This window comes from Pyrus communis, chromosome 6, assembly GCF_963583255.1.
Source record: "Pyrus communis chromosome 6, drPyrComm1.1, whole genome shotgun sequence".
NCBI lineage: Eukaryota > Viridiplantae > Streptophyta > Magnoliopsida > Rosales > Rosaceae > Pyrus > Pyrus communis.
Window position 1 is genome coordinate 25506595 of NC_084808.1, and position 19269 is coordinate 25525863.

Genomic DNA, 19269 nt, shown 5'->3' on the forward strand with positions numbered 1-19269 from the left:
TTTAGAGGATACTCCCAAGCATTAAAGTTGATTGCCTATGAGCTTAGCCCGACCAGGATACGTGGAGAGTTTTCCAATCGCCAAGGGTACATGAGCAGATTGACAACTTTATGGGACATGTCTACCCAGACGTCAGACAATGTGACGACGACTCACAATTAGTAGCAAGGACCTAGGATGAGACGTAAAGGTGGTTGGAACGGCATTCAAAGAGAGGGTTGGATAACCAAGGCTAAGTGTCCCATTACTTTGAAAATGCGCATCATCTCAACTGAACACATGTCACTTCACGAATGTCTGGTTTATAGGTGAAAATGTGTCACTGTGCTATTCTAATAAGGTGGCGCATTAAATGCCAAATTGGGAGAACCCAAGGTAAGGGGTTTTTTGATAACCTATATAAAGTGGTAGCAAACTCTTGTAGTGCGTCGGACAACTGAAATAAGAGAGAGTTTATGTATTAATCGAGCGCATGTAGCTCAGTTTTAAGGGGTGAACCACTCAAACCTTTTAGTCCATTTCATTTCCCTCCATACCTGCCCACCAAGGGTTTAGTATTTTAATTTGTTAACCTGCAAGTTTTAAGCATTAACAATTTATACTATCTTTCTAATAAAAAATAGAACCCACAACACATGTGAGTGTTATTTTTATTATAAAAATAACATAAATAATCATACAGATACATGTTAAGAGTATGATTTTTAATCCAATCTAATAGCGCTTTTACAACCCTTGCAATTTCTTTTTATTTTATTTTTATGAAGTAGGTGTGAAAGAGAATGGTGTTAGTTGACTCATCGTGGTTATCTTTTTAATTCGGTCAATGAAAACTTTTGGTGCTCTGTTTGTTTTTATATTCATTTGGTCACTTTGGATTGATAGTTTGATACCCTCCTCCAATAACTTCCAAATATGCGATCAATTTAGAAATAATTGAGGGGTATATTTGGAAATGTAAATAATGAGTCATGTGAAAGCTATTGGTTAACAAAGAATCAATAGATAAATAGAGAGGAAGCATCACGTGGACAAATAGAAATACATACATATATATATAGGGATTTGATAGCGTTGAAATTCAAATTTGATGTATGCCTTGACTGCAAATTCCTTGCATTCGATAACCCTTTTCACACTGGACCTGCTACTATTATGGTTCCATCAGTTAATTCCGTGTAATTTTGAAAAATTGGAAAGGGTATAATTTGGGAATTTAACATGTATTTCTAAAAAAATATGCGAAACTACCTGAATTCTTTATTTTTTATAGTTAGATTGAAAATGAAAACTAAGAAAGTACGTGCGTAATAAGCACATAATACGTTTGAATGTAGAAAATGTGTATTTTGCATTCCATTGAAAGTATACAATGAATAAGGGTCAATTTTTTTTTTGAAATATTACGTATGCATGTTATACTTTAATGCACTTGTAGTGTGCAAATAAGAAAAAAAAAGGGAAGAGGATAAATGTTACTTGTCGAACAGTAGTTACTGCAGGAGGCGCAAAATATCATGGAAACTGGAAAGACAATGACAGGGAGAGGACTTAGAGGAGTCGACGAGGAAAGAAACCCGTATCCACCTCTCACCTGCCTAATGCCAACCTTGATTTCCAGCAAGGACATCTGTCAATGTGTTAAGTTGCTGTGTCAATGGTTTTGACGTGGCATGTTATATGACAATAGTAACATTTGCGGTGTAAGACTGTTAGTAAGTCCTCCAATCAACGGACACAGTAGCCTTGGCGGACAATCCAAGTAACCGGACGAAGTCACATGGCGCTGCTAGTATCTAAGAATGTTGACCTCACCTGTCACCTCCATGGGTCAAGTCAAACGACATTAGTATTTTCAAACTATATCAGGGAATGCAAATTGCCCTTTACCACAATCGTGGAAAGGTGTTGAATCTTTACATAATGGCGTGAGTTCAAAACAATATTAGATGAACATAAAGACGCTAACGACATTGTGTAATGATACATAATTTCACTTGGAAATTGTTTTCTCAATTCAATCATGATTGTTTATATCTTATACTGAATGGTTCGGTCTATTGACCAAAGACTTGTAGTTCAAGTGATTAAGAGCTCATCCATACATTCGAAGTCTTATATTTGATTTCCTTCCTCTCTACTATCGCTTGTACATTCACGAAACCTCTTTGGATTTCCGGAAAATCACATTATCATCCCTTGAAATTTTAAGTCGTTTTCACTTTTCTCATAATTCCTTCAGTCCAAAACTAGGATTTTATGAAAAGAAAAATTTCTCAGATGGAAGAGTTCAAGGGCGCCATGCAACTTTCAAATTTGACCATACACAGTTAATCTTCCTCACCCTTGCAGCCTAGTACCACAGCCTTCATTTATTTGTTCGTGCAGGAGCTACGTAGCGAAACAAACAGAAAACTGAATACTCATTAAACGCTTAGTGGGCCTAAATACAAACGTCTCTGGGCCCCGTCGTCCATCTTGCTATATTAGTATTTTGAGGAGTTAAACGCCATTTCTAACCGAGGGCTGGGCAGAAGACTTGTTTTAGCTCTCTGGTCTTCCAAGATTCTCTAAGATATTAATATTTTAATGAACAATATAGGACTATATTTGCCTACGTCTCCAACTAAGGGCCAGAGGGTTCGTTTTAACCTTGTCACAAAAAACCGTCTCCAACCAAGGGCTAAAGGGCCAAAGGGCCAAACGTAATTTATTATTTAAAAACCGTCTCCAACCAAGGGCTAAAGGGCCAAAGGGCCAAAGGTAATTTATTATTTAAAAACTACAACTAAATGTTGTTTAAGTTTTATGTTGTTAAATGTTGTTTATTATTTTTTGTAAATAAAAAATAATAAAAAAATTGTTAAAAAAAATATTCAAATAATTCATGTCGATTATAAAAATCTAACATAAGCAAAAAAAAATGCTAGCCCTCTAGCCCTCTCCGATTCCGTGGGATCTTCTCAGATTCCAGAATCTTCTGGCCTAGTCCTCGGTTGAACATAATTTTCGGACTATTTTCGGTCATTTAGCCCTCTGAACCTTTCGGTGGGAGATGGCTAACTGGCAGCAAAGCAGAATGATGCAATACCGTGCCAAGTGCCAGGGGTCCGCGTTTGCGCAGCCAATGAGAAGCGCGACGCAGTGTCACACTGTCACCTACTCCAATCAAAAGCCTCCACGTAGACAAACCCACGTAGCCTTGGCGCTCCCGCCTGTATTAACGGTCTCTTCGTCTGAATCGTGGCAGTTATTTACGCAAAATTATTCTGCTAATCTGCTTCTAGCTTCCTCTTGAAACTGCTCATCTGAAACCCTAATTATCTTGCTTGATTTGAAAAAAGGGGGAAAAAAATAAGAGACGAGTGAGAGAAAGAGAGAGGCCGGATTCAGATTCCGAAGGGGTATTTCCGGCCACATTTGTACCGGCGGCTGAAATGGAAGCGCATGGGTCGGGGCTCCGGCGCGTGTTGGTGTTCGGCTTCTGCGTCTTTGGAATTTGGGCTGCTTATATCTACCAAGGCGTGCTTCAGGAAACTCTGTAAGACTTCGTTTTTCTTTCTCTCTGCATTTGGGGATTTCCCAGATCACGCAAAATTTTTTATTTTTGGGGATTTTCAGCTCCTGAAATTGTTTCCGAAATTCGGAGAGCTGATTGTTGAAGTTAATCAAATTGGTGATGCCTTGATCTTTGTTTTTAGGTCCACGAAGCGATTCGGGCCAGATGGGGATAGGTTCGAACACCTTGCGTTCCTGAACCTAGCTCAGAATGTGGTTTGTCTAATCTGGTCATATATAAGTAAGTTTCAATCTTTCTGAAAAATCTTGAATTTCTAATAGTGTGGATTGATTTGAGCTGAAAAAATGAATTGGGCGATAATATTGTCATGTGGTTTTCTTTGAGTAGTGTTAAAGCTTTGGTCTAGCAGTAATGCTGGAGGCGCACCTATGTGGACGTACTGGAGTGCCGGGATTACTAATACGATTGGACCCGCTATGGGGATCGAAGCGTTGAAGTATATCAGTTATCCTGCTCAGGTTTGCTTTCCAATTTTGGGTTTGATCTACCAAATGAGCAGCATTAGAGAATATATAGTAATGGTCATAGGAAAAATTGATGGTTTTGTGTCCTAAGTCTAGTTTACTAGATTTGAGTTTCTTAGGATCTAATTAGTGCAGAAGCAAGCGATTGTCATACATGTTATGGGGTTGTTCATTTCCTCTGGATAAAAATCATTGGCAGAAAAATGGTTTAGGACCGATCCCATCTTTTGGATAAGTGGTCAGTTGAGCTGAGTTGATAAGGGTGTTGAATTGGTTGTTGAAGGGATGACAAGAACTGTGAAAAGTTTCGTTCTTGTGGTTTTTAAGTAATGCTAAATAAATGGATCCGTAGTTTTGGATGTTAAAGCTGTTCTTTTTACTTGCAGGTCTTGGCAAAGTCCTCAAAAATGATACCAGGTCAGATATCTTCAAGTTTGTTATTTTTCCATATCTTATTAAAGCACGCATTCTACTCATTAAGTTCAATTAAGATTGTGACTATTATATTGATTACATTAATTAGATTAACCATTTCATTTTGTAAATAAATAAGGTAATAAATGATTGTTATTTGTATGCAGTGATGCTGATGGGTACTCTAGTCTACGGCAAAAGATACAGCTTTCCTGAATATGTTTGTACTCTCCTTGTTGCCGGAGGGGTATCCATATTTGCACTCTTGAAGGTGAGGGTTGGTGTGTGTTCGTGTTTCTTGAGAATGGAACAAGAACAAAATAATTTTTACATTTTCTATTTCAATTTTCCTTCAATAAATTGGCCCCAATAAATATGTGCAATTTTTGTTTTTATTCTTACGTTTTTCTCATTTGGTCCATTTTAGACTAGCTCAAAGACTATTAGCAAGTTGGCACACCCGAATGCTCCCCTTGGATATGGACTATGTTTTCTCAACCTCGCTTTTGATGGATTCACAAATGCCACCCAGGATTCAATAACTGCAAGGTATACTTCAGAACAGCATCATCTTTCTCCTACCATTTAACTACTGGTTGCTTTTCTGTTATTCACTTGTTCTTGACGTTATTTAATCCAGTTATCAAAATTTGCAACCCCAGGCCCCAAATCATTTGTCGTTGACGAAAAACCTAGCTTTTAAGAATGCTCGAGGCAATTTACATTCCAATCCTCTATATATTCTTTATGGGAATAAATGCATGAAATTGTTAGAGCCATCTATACGTGACCGATACAAAGAATTGAGTCTCAAATGTTGTTGCTTTTGTCTTTGCTTAGGTATCCAAAAACAAGCGCCTGGGAAATAATGTTGGGCATGAATTTATGGGGTACCATATACAACATGATTTACATGTTTGGCTGGCCGCATGGCAGCGGATTTGAGGCGGTTCAGTTCTGCAAGCTGCATCCGGAAGCAGCTTGGGACATTCTTCTCTATTGTCTCTGCGGTGCAGTTGGGCAGAACTTCATTTTCCTAACCATAAGTCGTTTTGGTTCCTTAGCTAACACCACCATTACCACTACCCGCAAGTTTGTAAGCATCGTGGTGTCTTCGGTGCTGAGTGGCAATCCCCTGTCAACAAAGCAGTGGGGGTCTGTTTTCATGGTGTTTTCTGGGTTGTCATATCACATCTACCACAAGTGGAGGAAATCCCAGAGAGCGCCGAAGAAGAGAAAGCCAATGTAACAACAATTTTGAATTTAGATATTCAAAAGCCCTTCTTTTTTCTTTCCAAAATTTTCCATCTCTTTTGTTTTCCCTCGTTGGTCATATATTTGAACCTTATATAGTTAAATACTCAAGGTTCTTTGTAATGTAATTGAATAGACCTTCTACCAAATTTGCTCTTTTGAGAAATTAATTGAAGTATGTGAGTCAGACAAAAATGGATGAAGATTCTCTCTTCTCTAAATTTTTCTCGCCTTTCTTCTTATTTGAATGGTCACAATTAAGTCACATCAACACTAGAGAGATAAAGACAGAAAAGTGTTTTTTTTTTTCAAAAAAAAAGAAAAAACCTAGTGTCAAGAATGGTAGAAAAGCATTAAAAAAAATTAAAAAAAAGTAGAAGCAAGTTACTATGCTTCTAAAAAAAATAAAAATTCAAAGCATAGTGAACAATGCTCATTTAATGAAATTCCAATTTTTGCCCTTACTTATTATCTTTGGTAATTATAATATCACATTCATTATCATATTCTTTTTAGTTTTTAACATATTCACAACAGTTTTATATAAAAATTTACCAAGCACTATGACACTGTTTTTTATTTTTGTTAAAAGCATTTTTACAAAAAAAGTTTAACAAACACTCAACAACTTTATTTTACATTTATTTATTCTCACAAACAAATATATATGTGTGTGTCTATATATATATATATATATATATTTTTTTTTTTTAAACGTCACAATACCCAACTAGCCTTTCCTATAAGCATTTATCCATTTATCTTCGAAATTGTTTTTGAGATCATTATTTGCTTTAAAAAAGTTTGGATACAAAGTCAATAAACAAATATTGTTTCTCTCTTTACCAAGTTTAATTACAAAAAATGAGGAATTCATATGCAAATTAGAAATAACAAGTAATATTTTACTAAAATATTAAAAAAGAAATTGTAGCAATGGTCCCTCAACTTTAATTTAATTGGAGTAATGGTCTCTCAACTAAAAATATGTAACCATGGGTCCCTTAACTCATCAAAACGTGTAGCTATGGTCATTTTCGTCAACTTTGTTAGAACTTCTGTCCATACAAGTGACATGTCATTTGTGTGAGGTTGAATCAAAAGAAAATATATGGAAAACCAAATACAATAAATTGTAGTAATGGTTCCTTAACTTTAACCAAATTAAAGCAGTGGTCCCTCAATTTTAACCTAATTGGAGCAATTGTCTCTCAACTTTAACCTAATTGTAGCAATAGTCCTTCTAACATGACTCATTTTGACGGAATTCTGATGGAGTTGATTAAAAGGACCACAATTGTACATTTTGATGAATTAAGGAACCAATGATCATGTAATTTTAGTTAAAGGATCATTGCTACAATTGAGTTAAAATTAAATGACCATTTCTTCAATTTTCTCAATATTAAAATGGTTTATATAAAGAGGGAATAGCTTTCGAGGAGTAAAAGTTGAGAGATTAAACTAAAGTTTTGCAATCCTTTTTATCTCATCTTTCATAATGTCAACTGGCGATTGGTTATTATAACGTTAGGGTTTTGAACTCCAACGATAATCAACCGGATTCTGATGCCATTACCGTCGGGGATGGCTGCCATCGATTCTACGATCAAAATAACGATCGAAATTACGCAAACCACCAAGAAAGGGGTTCGAGCACAGAGGTCGGGGGCGACGATAATTATTATTATTATTATTTTTTTTTAAAAGGAAAACTGGACCTGTGAACTCGGCCCGTTTTAGACGGACTAGGGTTACGTCTGGTTTCATAATTCAAAACCCAACACCACGACCCATTATAGCCCAAAGTGGGAGAAATAACGAGAAATATGGTGCTAAAATGGGCTTCAAGTGAGCCCACAACTATTTGTTTCTAGAAGTTAGGGCAACTTAAAATGGGCTTAAATTGTCTTTTATCAGATAAATATAGATGCAAAAAATAAAAAAATAAAAAATAAAACGATGCCATTCACTTTTGGTCAAGCTCACTTTAATTTGGTCCCTATAATTTAGTTGAAATTCGCTTTTGAGAAATTACGGAAAATTATTAATGAGCTCTTATTTATTTATTATTTTATTTTCTCTGCGTAGTCAAGTCACATAGATTTATTGAATATTCACATTTATTGTGTTTCTTTTTATTTTTAGTGAAATTATGGATAAATCCCTTGATAATTATGCTTTGTTGCTTAAAGCTGACGATTTTGCTCGGTCGAAATGGACTTTTTGTTGGACGACTAGCACTTACTGCTAAAATACCTTTGTTTCTGTTCGACATACCTTCGGGTAAATAAGAAAGGAAGAGGTCTTAAAATATATAATCTGTCTTAATCTTCCGAAAAAGTAACCATCTAATTAAGAATTGCTCTTTATTTCTTAGGGTTCTTTCGGTACGGCCCGAAGAAAACATCCGCTTTTAATTTTTTATTTTTTTGTGTTCACGGAGCCTAAACCGCTAGGAGAAGCTGACTGGTTGGTTGGTCAGCGAAGGAGATTACTTTTGGCGACCCATTGTTGGATGCCCAGTGATGCCATTGCCAACCATGGCTCAAAATGGGTGATAGGTACTGGTGAAAATATTAATTTTTGGCATGCAAGATGGTATTCCACCAGATTTCAAGGTTGTTTGAGCTAAAGTTTCTGATTTTATTGTGGATGGTTGTTGGACTCCCCCACCTACTTTACATTCATGGCTAGCATCCCATTTCGGATGATATTTCTTCTATTGGGCTTCCTTCAGAGTATGGGATTGATGACAAAATAGTTTGGATGTTTGCTTCAAATGGTGACCTTTCTTTATCTTTGGCTTATGATTTTAAGCATAATAAATAAGCAACCACTGGTTCAATGGGATCGATGGGTTTGCCAATCTTGTTTTCGCCCTTGTAATTTGGTTATATTGTGGAAGTATTTACATGGTAAGATGTTAACTGATGATCTCTTGCAACAAAGAGGTTTTGCTATAGCATCTATGTGCTCTATTTGTTGTGAAGGTATGGAAACTGCTTCACATATTTTCTTTGAGTGCTTTTTTGCATGTCAAATTTTTGGTCTACTATTTTAGAATTATTCAGAGTTCAATATTTATTTCAAGATATTTTTAGCTTTTTCCATTATCCTTTACAACAAGGTTTTGGTACCCAAGTGTAGCTACTTTGGTGGGGTATGATTGGAGTTGGTTTTTATTCTATTTGGCATGCTCGCAACGCTATTTGTTTTCATGAGGAGGTTGTTTCCATTAATTATGTTGTAAGGTCTATTAAATTTCAACTCCTTGAAATTGATTCTCTCGATTTTGGTTGTATGAAGAATTATGTGGAAGAGCTTTGCATTCTTCAGTCTATTGGTGTTCATGGACGTCCTGCTAAGGCTCCAAAAATTATTGAGGTGTTGGGGCGCCCGCCTTCTCAGTCTTGGATCAAAGTAAATAATGATGGTGATGCAAGAGGTTCCCCTTGTGTGGTTGCATGTGGTGGTATCTTTCGAGATTTTACCGGTCATTCTCTTGGTTGTTTTGCCGGTTCAATAGGCTCTTTGGATGTCGAACTACGCGCTATTATTCATGTTGTATCTTTAGCTTGGGATATAGGTTGGCAATCATTATGGATTAAATGTAACTCCTCACTGGTTGTTCATCTTCACCTTCTTTGACATCTATCCCTTGGAGGCTTTTGTTCTATTGGCATAATTGTCGAGTTTTACTATCCTCCATGCAGGTTCAGATTTCTCATATTTTTAGAGAAGGTAATCAAGTTGTTGATTGGTTGGCCAATTATGGTGTTGATCACCCTATTGTCCATTGGTGGGATTCATGCCCTCCTTGTGCTGCAACTACTTATTCTCACAAATCTTTATAAGCTTCCTTGTTATAGGTTTTGCTGAATGAGGTTTTGAATTGTTGTTATAAATTCTTTAATGGTCCGAGTTTGGCCTCATGTCCCCCTTGACATATTGTATTTTGCTTGTTTATCAATAAATTCTCCTCAAAGTCACTTCCCATGATAGCAATGCTGGAGTGAGTCGGACTATACGGCCAAAGAAAAAAAAAAAAAAAAAAAAGAAGTTAAACTGTTAGTTGTTAAGGATGAGAACCTTTGAGAATCAAACATATATCAAAATACAAAAATATAATTACTTTTCACTGCTATAATAAAGCGTCATCTACTTAATGAAAACGTTAGTTGAACATCAAGCAGTCCCTTTCTCCTTTCATGTTCAATTCGCTTCTTGTAAGATCTTTCATTTTTCCTTCTTTTTTCCCCTCTTTCTCTTACCATGTTCAATTTGCTTCTTGTACGACCTTTCGGTTTTTTCATTTTTTTTTTCTCGAAAGCAAATTGCAAAGCATTACTAGAACAAACATATAATTTTGTTACTAGTTTATCCTTGAGATCAAACAATTTTAAGTTGGAGTTGAGAGGTCAAAATTGTCAATCTGTGCTACTATACCTTCACTCGAGAAAGTTTACAGAGAGCAAATAATTATATGTGCACTTTATTTTGTAGGGATTTCCCTCCCTCTTTTACCTCTTTGCTTTTGCTTTCTTCCTAATCATACTGGTCTTCCACCAACACCACCACCACCAAATAACACAATTCTCTCACAACCCTTCCTCCCCACTTCAACAACTTGCTCTCAACACAGAAGCACTGAAGACTGGGAGTTTCCTTCACGCCATCCATAACTCTCTGGTAAGCAAAACCAGTGGCTTTCTAGCTCAAATTTCGTCAACTTTTACGCCGTTTTCTTTTCGGATTTCTTGTTCCTTAATTTGAATGCAGTTCATGCATTCCTGCAGCTGTGTGCGAGTCGGTGTCTTACTTCCCTGATGCTGAATGTACGGACATTACTCTACACTTCCTAAAGATGTGTTCGTCTTTGACACAAGCGATAGTGGGGGAGGGGAGATTTAAACGAAGTAACCTCAGATGCAAAGGTAAATACTCTTGACCAACTGAGCTACGAGTGTCTTACCTGGAGATGTGTTCATCACTTCATGTCTTAATTCTAGGAAGGAAGGATATAACAAAAGAGAGTAGTGCACGCCAAAACCAAAACTATTTTCACTCAAATTGCATAAAGTTTAGTTACATCAGAAATCATGGGGGAAATCAAACCAAAGAAGAAAAAAAATATAAATTTATTCTATACCCGTTTTCCACACCGGAAAAACGATAAACAGGAATCCATTGGAACTGGTTAATCCTCTCTCCTTTTGTATCTTTCTTTTTCTTCTCTTTCTCTCTGTTTTGTTTTGATCATATACTCTAGCGGAAAATATCGGCGAGCTGCCTATGTATGCTTACATTAGTCTCACACTCTGGAACTAGGGATACAGCAAGTTCTGTACAACTGTAAAAATCAAGGCCAAAAAATGGAACACTCGGAAAACATATCGGATGACAAGAGACTAACTAAAGAATGACACGCCAAACACACGAAAAGTGAATACCGATTGGGAACTCTGAAGGAGGTAACTCTGCTTAGGACAAAAGAATGCAGAAAACTGTGTTAGATACATTTGCAAATGCTAAAATGCACCATTGCATTCTAGATCTGGGTTTTGGGAAGCAGATCCTTACCTGCCCATTTGTAAAATTTTAGGCTGGAATGGCTGCAATTCTCAGAAAAGAGGAATTCAAAACGGACAAGAACTCAGTAGGCCATGTAAAATTACTAGAGATGAGGTGGTGGATCAAAAAGGTTGGTTATAGACTTTGGAGGAGGGATCGTTTGCAGGGTGGCGGTTGTGAAGGATTGGTGCTTGGGTTGGGGCAGGGGGAGTCCTCTCCAAGCGTTTTGAGCAAGAAATTCCTTTCCTGAAAAATCCAACACATAAGTGGTCAGTCTTGAACCAATATAATATCATGCATTCGTACTAGAAGTTAAGAACTTGTTATACATACACTAACCGTCACCTAGATTCTATGAGGCAAACGAGAAGCTACAGAGGTTTCCAAATTCAAGTTTGCGGGTAGAAGAAGTTAAGAGCATGGTAATGTACTTGGATATCAATAGTTTGTGGTGCATATTGTAAATGAAAGCACAGTGTTGTAGCTCCTAAATTTTTTTTCTTTAGGATGGGAACACTCTTGTCTTTTTTTTAGCACCACCTGGACTTTGGTTAGGCATTGCATAGCTTCACTTAGATTCCAGCGGGGTGAATTGAAACAACATTAAGCATCATTGTTAATACCACTTCTTCTGCAACCATTAAGACTAATATCTTTTTGTTTGATAAAGTTGAACTTCTGAGACAACTTACACTTTCAGAAAATTTTGGGCTAGGAATTCCTGCTGCCAAGGATCTGAACAATGGGGTAACTTTAATAGGAGAATTGAACTCTGTACTTGACAATGCAGAAACAACTGCGTAGTCTTTTGTTGCTTCATCACACGACGGAAATATCTCTGCGAAAAGAAAGATTAGATAAGTTATCAGGAAATTTGATTGAATAGCAAATTTGATGTGTAATTCAAAAACAGAAGTTATCATCAGCCAACATATGTAAGATGTTATATGTTAATCCATTACCTTGCTTTTTGGAAAAATTCCCTTTCTCACAATCACCAACACCATTTTTCCCTTCAATAGGAATTGACTGTGACCCTGGTCGAATCTCCTGGTTCAGTGAACCTATTTCAACTTTATTTTGTTCCACTTGATAGTATTCTGTTTGGGACAGAAGAGTTGACCCTGTACTGTATTCGGAACTTCCTGGAGACTCATCGTATAAATCAGGCTGCCTGCAATGTCTGTGTCATCAATTAGATGTTGTGCAGGGGTTTAAGCATGCTCATATTAGAATAGTAGTCTAAGTTACTTTTCTTACTGCCAAGATGGTCGGCTTCCTTCAGTGGTGCTCATTAAGTCCTGTAACAGATATTTAAGATCTTCGAGTTGAAAATCAAAATCATTAATTCCATAACTGAGGATGTCACCATCTTTGCTTTGATTCAAGAAATCTTGCAGCACCTGAATATCACATTTGATGTTTGTTAGAGGATTTGCAGATGCAATTTGGCACCGGACATAAATCTGTTTTATTCTATGAATCAGATATGGAGGAATCAAGTACTAAAGGCATCTGACCATTACATTCACAATATATTCGAGTTATATGTATAATTGTATTTATATGTTCCTACGATTTTACTTGATAGACCGTTTTCAAAAACCAAGTAATTAAATGTTGATAGCTCAGTCCACAGGACCACAGCAAATAGATAATCTTTTCTCACCTTCCAAGCATTTTCAAGACTCTGGTCTGTGTTCTCTGCATTAACTTTTAATGCCAGCGAGCTGAGCAATTCTGCTTGTTGCATCAAAGCAATTATCTTCGGGTCATCCTTCTTGAGAAATGATCCTTGAAACTTGCTCTTTTGTACCGCTGATAAATGAAAGTAAGAGTGACATTAGATTCTTCTTAAGTTTTGTAGTTGAAAACATATAAATCAATGCATCATTAATTTTGCAAATGATAAATAGGCCAACTTTCTGCTGTCCAAATAGAAGGAATATGCTTATGTTCTCACACATTTCCTGCAATGTGCTTATCAGGCATTGTAACAGAAATCTGATGAGTTGCCGAACAAGTTTTAATTTGAGGTGATTTACCATTCACGTGGACTTCCTTGGTGCTATTCACATTATTCTGGTCTGGCAGATTCTCTACATTGTGGACATTCTGAATCAACACTGCAAATGGAGCTCTTAGCTGCTGACTCATCTTTCCACACTGCTCGAGTAGTCTGTCCCCCTCGGAGAGACTAGGAATGTGGCTTCTCCTGTGTCGCACAAAGAATGAGTTCTACGATTTTGAGTAGTAATCTAATCAACATTTTGTACATAAAGATATAAACTTTACTATACCTCATCTTCTTAGAAGGTGCTGTAGTTTCTGCTGTTCCATCTGTATTGAATCCATTTCGGATTATTACCCTTTTGTCATTCTGATTGATATATGAAGCGGCATTCTCTTTAGCTAAGGCTTCATATTTTGCTCTCTTCTTGCACAAGGTGGAAAACCGGTTTTTCACGGCATTGTCAGTTCTGCATCAGTAGCACAACTTATGATCTTAAGCGCGTCATTAGACGAAGCTATCTTATAACAGGAGGAGAGAAAAGAAAGTTAATATACCTTCCCGAAACCACCTTCGCTATTTCTGTCCATCTGTTTCCGAATATCTTTTGAGCCTGCAGATCAGATCACCTAGAAAATTAGGTTGATACCACATCCAATGATGAGGGTAATAATGTTTAATGTTGAATAAACAGTGGTCAGGTTTTCTGTTCAACTTTAGGAAGTCGCACAATCCAATCACTTGGTCTGGCCTACTTGGTCATATTAAAGAAAATGATTAAAGCTTCTCTAAAATCAAGTTATGATGATTTATTTTTCGGCTTAAACCAATTAAGGATGCAGAAAGCAGAAGAATTTCATCCCTTTTTTGACAAGCCAATATTCAAACTTGTCTAATCTACGGCGATGGGAATTAAAACTTGGGCGTAAGGAGGCTGGAATAAGGCGATATTCTAAACTACTGTAATCAATTACCTCGCACAAGAGCATGTCTTCCTCTGGTGACCACCCTCCTTTCTTGAAGTCGGAATTCAAGTATGTGTACCATCTGCAACATTATTGTCAAATTTCAGACAAAACAAATTAGCAGTCAAAACAATTAGACCTCAATAATTGAGTAGGATAAAAAACAGAGGATTTCTCAACAGAACTTAAATTCAAATATCAATATCATTGGGTTTGAAATTACCTTCTCCTGCACTGTCTGGTTGTTTTATCCTTGAATTTAGATGCAATGATAGCCCAACTGCAACACAAATTGATCACAAAACAAAGCCCTTAATTCATTTTCTACCAAGAAAATGGTAATTTTATTGAATAAATGTAAAGTAAAATGTAAAACCAACCCAGGTTTAAAAACCAAGAAACTTACTTTTCTGTTCCATGGATGCTAATTTGATTCCTCAGTATATCATCTTCCTGCAACTCATAAAAACAACCAAAACCCATGTCAGAGAAAAACCAAATAAACATAATTGGGTGTCTTGATCAAAACCCAGAACTCAAAACAGTCCAATCAAATAGAGAGAGAGAGAGAGAGAGAGAGATGAAAAGAACACCTCTTGAGACCAAGTAACGATGTGGCGCTCCTTCTTCTTTGACTCCTCCTGCGGCATTTGGGTTTTTAATTTCACCTCTCTCTCTAGCTATCTCACAATTTCTCACTCCTCACTTTCACTCTCTCTCTGTCTCTCTCTGTCTCTCTCTGACGCTCCCAGATGATCCCTTTATCAAAACCAAGTTGCATAATACTACAAAAGCCAGAGTGTTTTTCCAGCTATATAATAAAACAGCCACACCTCAAAAGCTATCCTATCTCCTTCCTGGATTGGATTTTAATTGCCTCGGATTCTACCTTTTCAGCCGCACCCTTTGGAGTTTGGAGTTTATATCGCAAGTACATGCTCAAACAGTGCATGTACTTGTAAAAACAGATTAGATTGGATCTGGGTATTTGTATTTGTATCGATTTTCAACAGCTTACAGAGATTTTGGGATGAAAAATACGATCAGGGTTCGTGAGAGTTTTGGGGTGGGAGTGGACTGGACTGGACAGAACAGTGAGAGGGTGGAGAGAAGAGGGGGAGAGGGGAGAGCTTTTTTGAAAGTTTCCCTGTGTCTTTGCAACCAATAAATTTGCAACTTACAAGCAAGTCTGGAAAAATCGTATATTTTAATGAATAAAAAATAAATAAACACCAACGGATTGTTTGGTTGCTTTAGTTTGTAGTGCGCGGGTATGAGGGGAAGTTTGAAAAATAACGCTGAATTCCATGAGATAATATTAATGGATGGATGATGCTGGAGTAGACTAAAACCCCACAGGGCCACGCACCACACTATACATACATACATACATACATACACATATATATATATTATTATTTTTTAAATATTTATTATTCATATCATTATATATTTTGTAATAATATATATGAGTTGCATACAAATTTGACCCCTAAACTTTTGAATTTTTTCACTTTGATCATTATTTTTGCCCCAAGTTAGTCTTCAAACTTTTGTAAGTGTGTTTAATGACGACATACAGTGACTTCAATTAGAAAAGTTAAAAGACAGCGGCATGTGATGTAAATTTTGACTTCCATTTCAACCAAGTCACTCACTTCTAAGCTCCTGATTCACATTAGGGGTTCATAGGCGAGCTTATTGTCTTCACTTTTTACAATCCAACACCATTCAACATTGTAGACCCGGTTTTGGATACATAAGCAATGGTAGCCTTATGTAGTGTGTTGTTATTTTATGAATTTTACACAGGCTTCACCTTCTTTCCAATGCATGCGTTTTTAATATTTTAGTTTTAATGAATTTAGTTAGTAGGGACAAGGCAGAAACAACATTGAGAAATGGAAGAAATAGGTTGGAAGGGTTTTAATTTGTGCGATTTGACTTCCTTTCAAAACACTCAAAATGTGTATAATATCCTTAGACTTATGTTGGTATTTTAAGTAGAAGTCACCACGTGTCCTTACTTTGTACACTTGCATACGTTTAGGCTTATGATGACAAAGGAATTTATTATTTGGGGACCAAACTGGAATAAACTTAATAATTAAGAGGCCAACTTTGAAAGAATTTCATGTATATTTTATACAGTTTTTTTTAATTAAAGTGAATAAAAATTGATATGATTGCGAGTGGCACATGCATGATGAACACCATCATATTCATATATATATATATATATATATGTATGTATATGAGAGCATTTTGATTTGTTGGTTTCAAATTTTTGAATACGTTTTTTTGTTTAAAGGGGACGTGACCATCTTCGTGACCTAACCTTCCCATTCAGCCACTCACTTATTCACTCTCACTCACATTAATCTTGCTATTTCTTCTACGCCGACTTCAATTTTACTGTGATTTCAGTTGGCCTTTCTTCATCCCCACGCTTATGCGAGGCGCGTGTCCACAACCTTCTGTTTCCATTGGTTCCAAACTTCCTATTCCCCACGAGCATTTGAAAATTTAAAATTGAAATATTTTAGGTATCATTGACCATACCAATTGTTTAGATCCATACACGCATGATTCATGCTAAAGGAGTTTTTTTCAATCACATATTAATGGTGTCTAATCGTATTACTAGATTTTCCCTTATTTGTTCTTATGATAGGTTTTTCTTACATAATTACTATTGATTTCAGTATTTATAAGTTAAAATTGATAGGGTTTTGATGAGACAAAAACTATCAATTTAACTTTTTTGTTACGATATAATACGCTTTTGTATATGATATGCAAAGGTCCAAAAACTGGGGAGGGAAGCAGAGTGACACGGGAGGGGGGTGGTGGAAGGATTGTGATAGGCAACGCGATGGGACTGAGCAATGGAGGGGAAATGAGAGACTGGAGGAAGGACTATTAGGGTGTTTAGCAGGCTGCCGCCAGCCCCAAACCGAAGCAAGGGACCGACGGCTGAGAGGCTTTGAGATCTAGGGTCTTTCAAAGTAGGACTTTTCATGGACTCTGTGCTACTTCACAATTTAACGTCAATTTTCGTGTCAACATCATAAAACATTATGCCAAAAACATGATGTGGCAAAAAATTCATGAAAAGTCTAATTTTTTAGATAATCTTCTTAGTATTTCTTGTGTTATCAATTATCGCAATGCAATATCCAAACAGTTAAATAGAGTTAATACACCTAGCCCTAAGAACTAGCTAGTTTGGACCGTAAATTGTATATGCAAATTAATTAGAAATTGTTCACCCTCTCCTGCAATATATATATATATATATAAAGTCAAAAAGAAAAGCCAGGAACGGGTCTTCATCAAAGCCAAAGGCGGCAAGTTGCTGTTAATTATCCGTACTCCATGTATTTGGACAGACACTAAATTGTCGATAGTAATTCAAAATTGATGAGAAAAAAAGGAGAGAAATTAGAAAAAGATATAACCCCACATTTCTCTCCGCGAAGTGACAGAAACCTAACTATGTTTATATTAAATCCGATTTGTTATTTTAGACTGAAAATCCATGCGGGCCTCAAAACTAAGTAGCGGACTGGTTGCTGGCGGACATATTATATCCAAAATATATAACACAATAAAGTAAAAGTTCCGCATTTTCATATTATGCTTCCATAATTCCATTACTTTGACATAATCTTATTCTAATTAGTATCAAAATGATAGGATCATTGTGTTGAAAATAAGTTTCACATTGATAAGAAACGAGACCTTTCATGTGCATATAAATAGTTGGACTATTATATTGTCAATTAGTTTTATAATAAAACTTCAATTTTCTTCGCATTGCACTAGCACTACATAGGGTTTGAACTTCTAATATATAGTATATGTACTATGATACGTCATGCTATTAAACTATCCATTTAAGCAGCTTACAACATAAGTATGTTATAATACTATTGTAAACCATACATTAATATTGTTCAGATAATATTCTGATCGGACGTTGTGTTCTTGTAAAGTATAAACATCCATCCATTCCTTTGTCTAAGAATAGGAAAACAATTCTTCATTTATTATACAGACAAAACTTTCACTTATACCTTCAACCAACCTGAATTCTCTATTTGCACGTTAACCTTTGCCAGGTGGGCAAGTCCGCGATCCACCACGTGGCCCAGTAAAAAGATAAATGCGTAATCCTGTCGAACTTTTGAAATCTTCAATTAGTGGAGCCCTACAAACGGCAAAAATACCAGAAATTGGCATCTCAATGGTCTCTTTCTTGACAGAGAAGTCTCCCGCCAAAACAAGCTATTGATTCAAGGAAGAATTATGCTTACTCATTCTGCATACTATTTGAGAATAATGATGCAATCAGAGTCAGAGAAAAGAATGGGACGCATATATTTATATACATACATACACATATATAACTTATGGTGATATATAGTATAAACACAAAAAATGATTTTTGCGCATCATTTTGCTCGCTTATTGCACTTACATTAATTATATTTTTATAAGTTATTAGATCGAACAAATAAAAGAGAATTAAGTACTGGAATTAAGAACGAGTGCAGAATAAACCTAAACTTATTGGAAAGGAAATCTAAACATGTTCATGTAAAAGGGAAATAGTGGGAGTATGTAGCTAGCCAGGAAGAGGGTCGATGATATTTGTCCCACAGCCAGCCATAAAATTGAAGGGCAAAGACCCAGGAAAAGAAAAAAAAAAAGACCGACTTTGTGGAACCCTATGTAAAAACTAATTTTCAGTATTTCAACATGAATATATAGATATATAATTATATATATGAATTCTCCCCTTAAAACTTTTAAAAGCTTTAAAGACTTCAGAACGAATACGTACATATATCTAACGTACAATACTCCCAGGACCATGCATGAAACCCTAATATTCAAAAAGCAAAGTTCCCTCCCTCTTCGATCATCTTCCACCCATTGTGCGTTAATTTTGTCATTTTTCAGCTTTGATTGAACCTTGAAAGTGAAACCTTTCATTTTTTT

At 36.2% G+C, this 19269-nt stretch overlaps 2 protein-coding genes and 1 long non-coding RNA gene across 5 annotated transcripts; 2 read left to right on the top strand and 1 right to left on the bottom strand.

Annotated features, from left to right (window-relative positions):
* Positions 1-3267: 3267 nt before the first annotated feature.
* LOC137737712 (UDP-galactose/UDP-glucose transporter 3) lies at positions 3268-5907 on the top strand. Its single transcript, XM_068477258.1, has 7 exons — positions 3268-3541; positions 3702-3799; positions 3908-4038; positions 4431-4461; positions 4626-4729; positions 4886-5007; positions 5299-5907. Exons 1-7 carry the CDS (start codon positions 3438-3440, stop codon positions 5705-5707), a joined length of 999 nt encoding a protein of 332 aa, XP_068333359.1. The 5' UTR covers positions 3268-3437; the 3' UTR covers positions 5708-5907.
* Positions 5908-10098: 4191 nt separating this feature from the next.
* LOC137737083 (uncharacterized) lies at positions 10099-13379 on the top strand. Its single transcript, XR_011068815.1, has 3 exons — positions 10099-10404; positions 10512-10649; positions 13275-13379. It is a non-coding gene; the product is annotated as an uncharacterized lncRNA (long non-coding RNA).
* LOC137737081 (transcription factor MYB124-like) lies at positions 10551-15514 on the bottom strand. 3 transcript variants are annotated; one of them, XR_011068814.1, is made up of 13 exons: positions 14856-15511; positions 14669-14715; positions 14486-14542; positions 14272-14344; positions 13855-13910; positions 13587-13766; positions 13332-13501; positions 12956-13104; positions 12547-12689; positions 12249-12469; positions 11979-12124; positions 11296-11532; positions 10551-11192 (listed from the first exon to the last, which is right to left on the bottom strand). XR_011068814.1 is itself a non-coding variant. In XM_068476444.1 (12 exons), the coding sequence occupies exons 1-12, from the start codon at positions 14910-14912 to the stop codon at positions 11422-11424; spliced, it is 1401 nt and encodes a 466-aa protein (XP_068332545.1). In that variant the 5' UTR covers positions 14913-15514; the 3' UTR covers positions 10551-11421. The 3 variants fall into 3 exon arrangements, 2 of the variants coding, with proteins under 2 accessions (XP_068332545.1, XP_068332544.1); XM_068476444.1 differs by having other exon boundaries at positions 10551-11532; positions 12249-12460; positions 14856-15514; XM_068476443.1 differs by having other exon boundaries at positions 10551-11532.
* Between the last annotated feature and the right edge of the window lie 3755 nt (positions 15515-19269).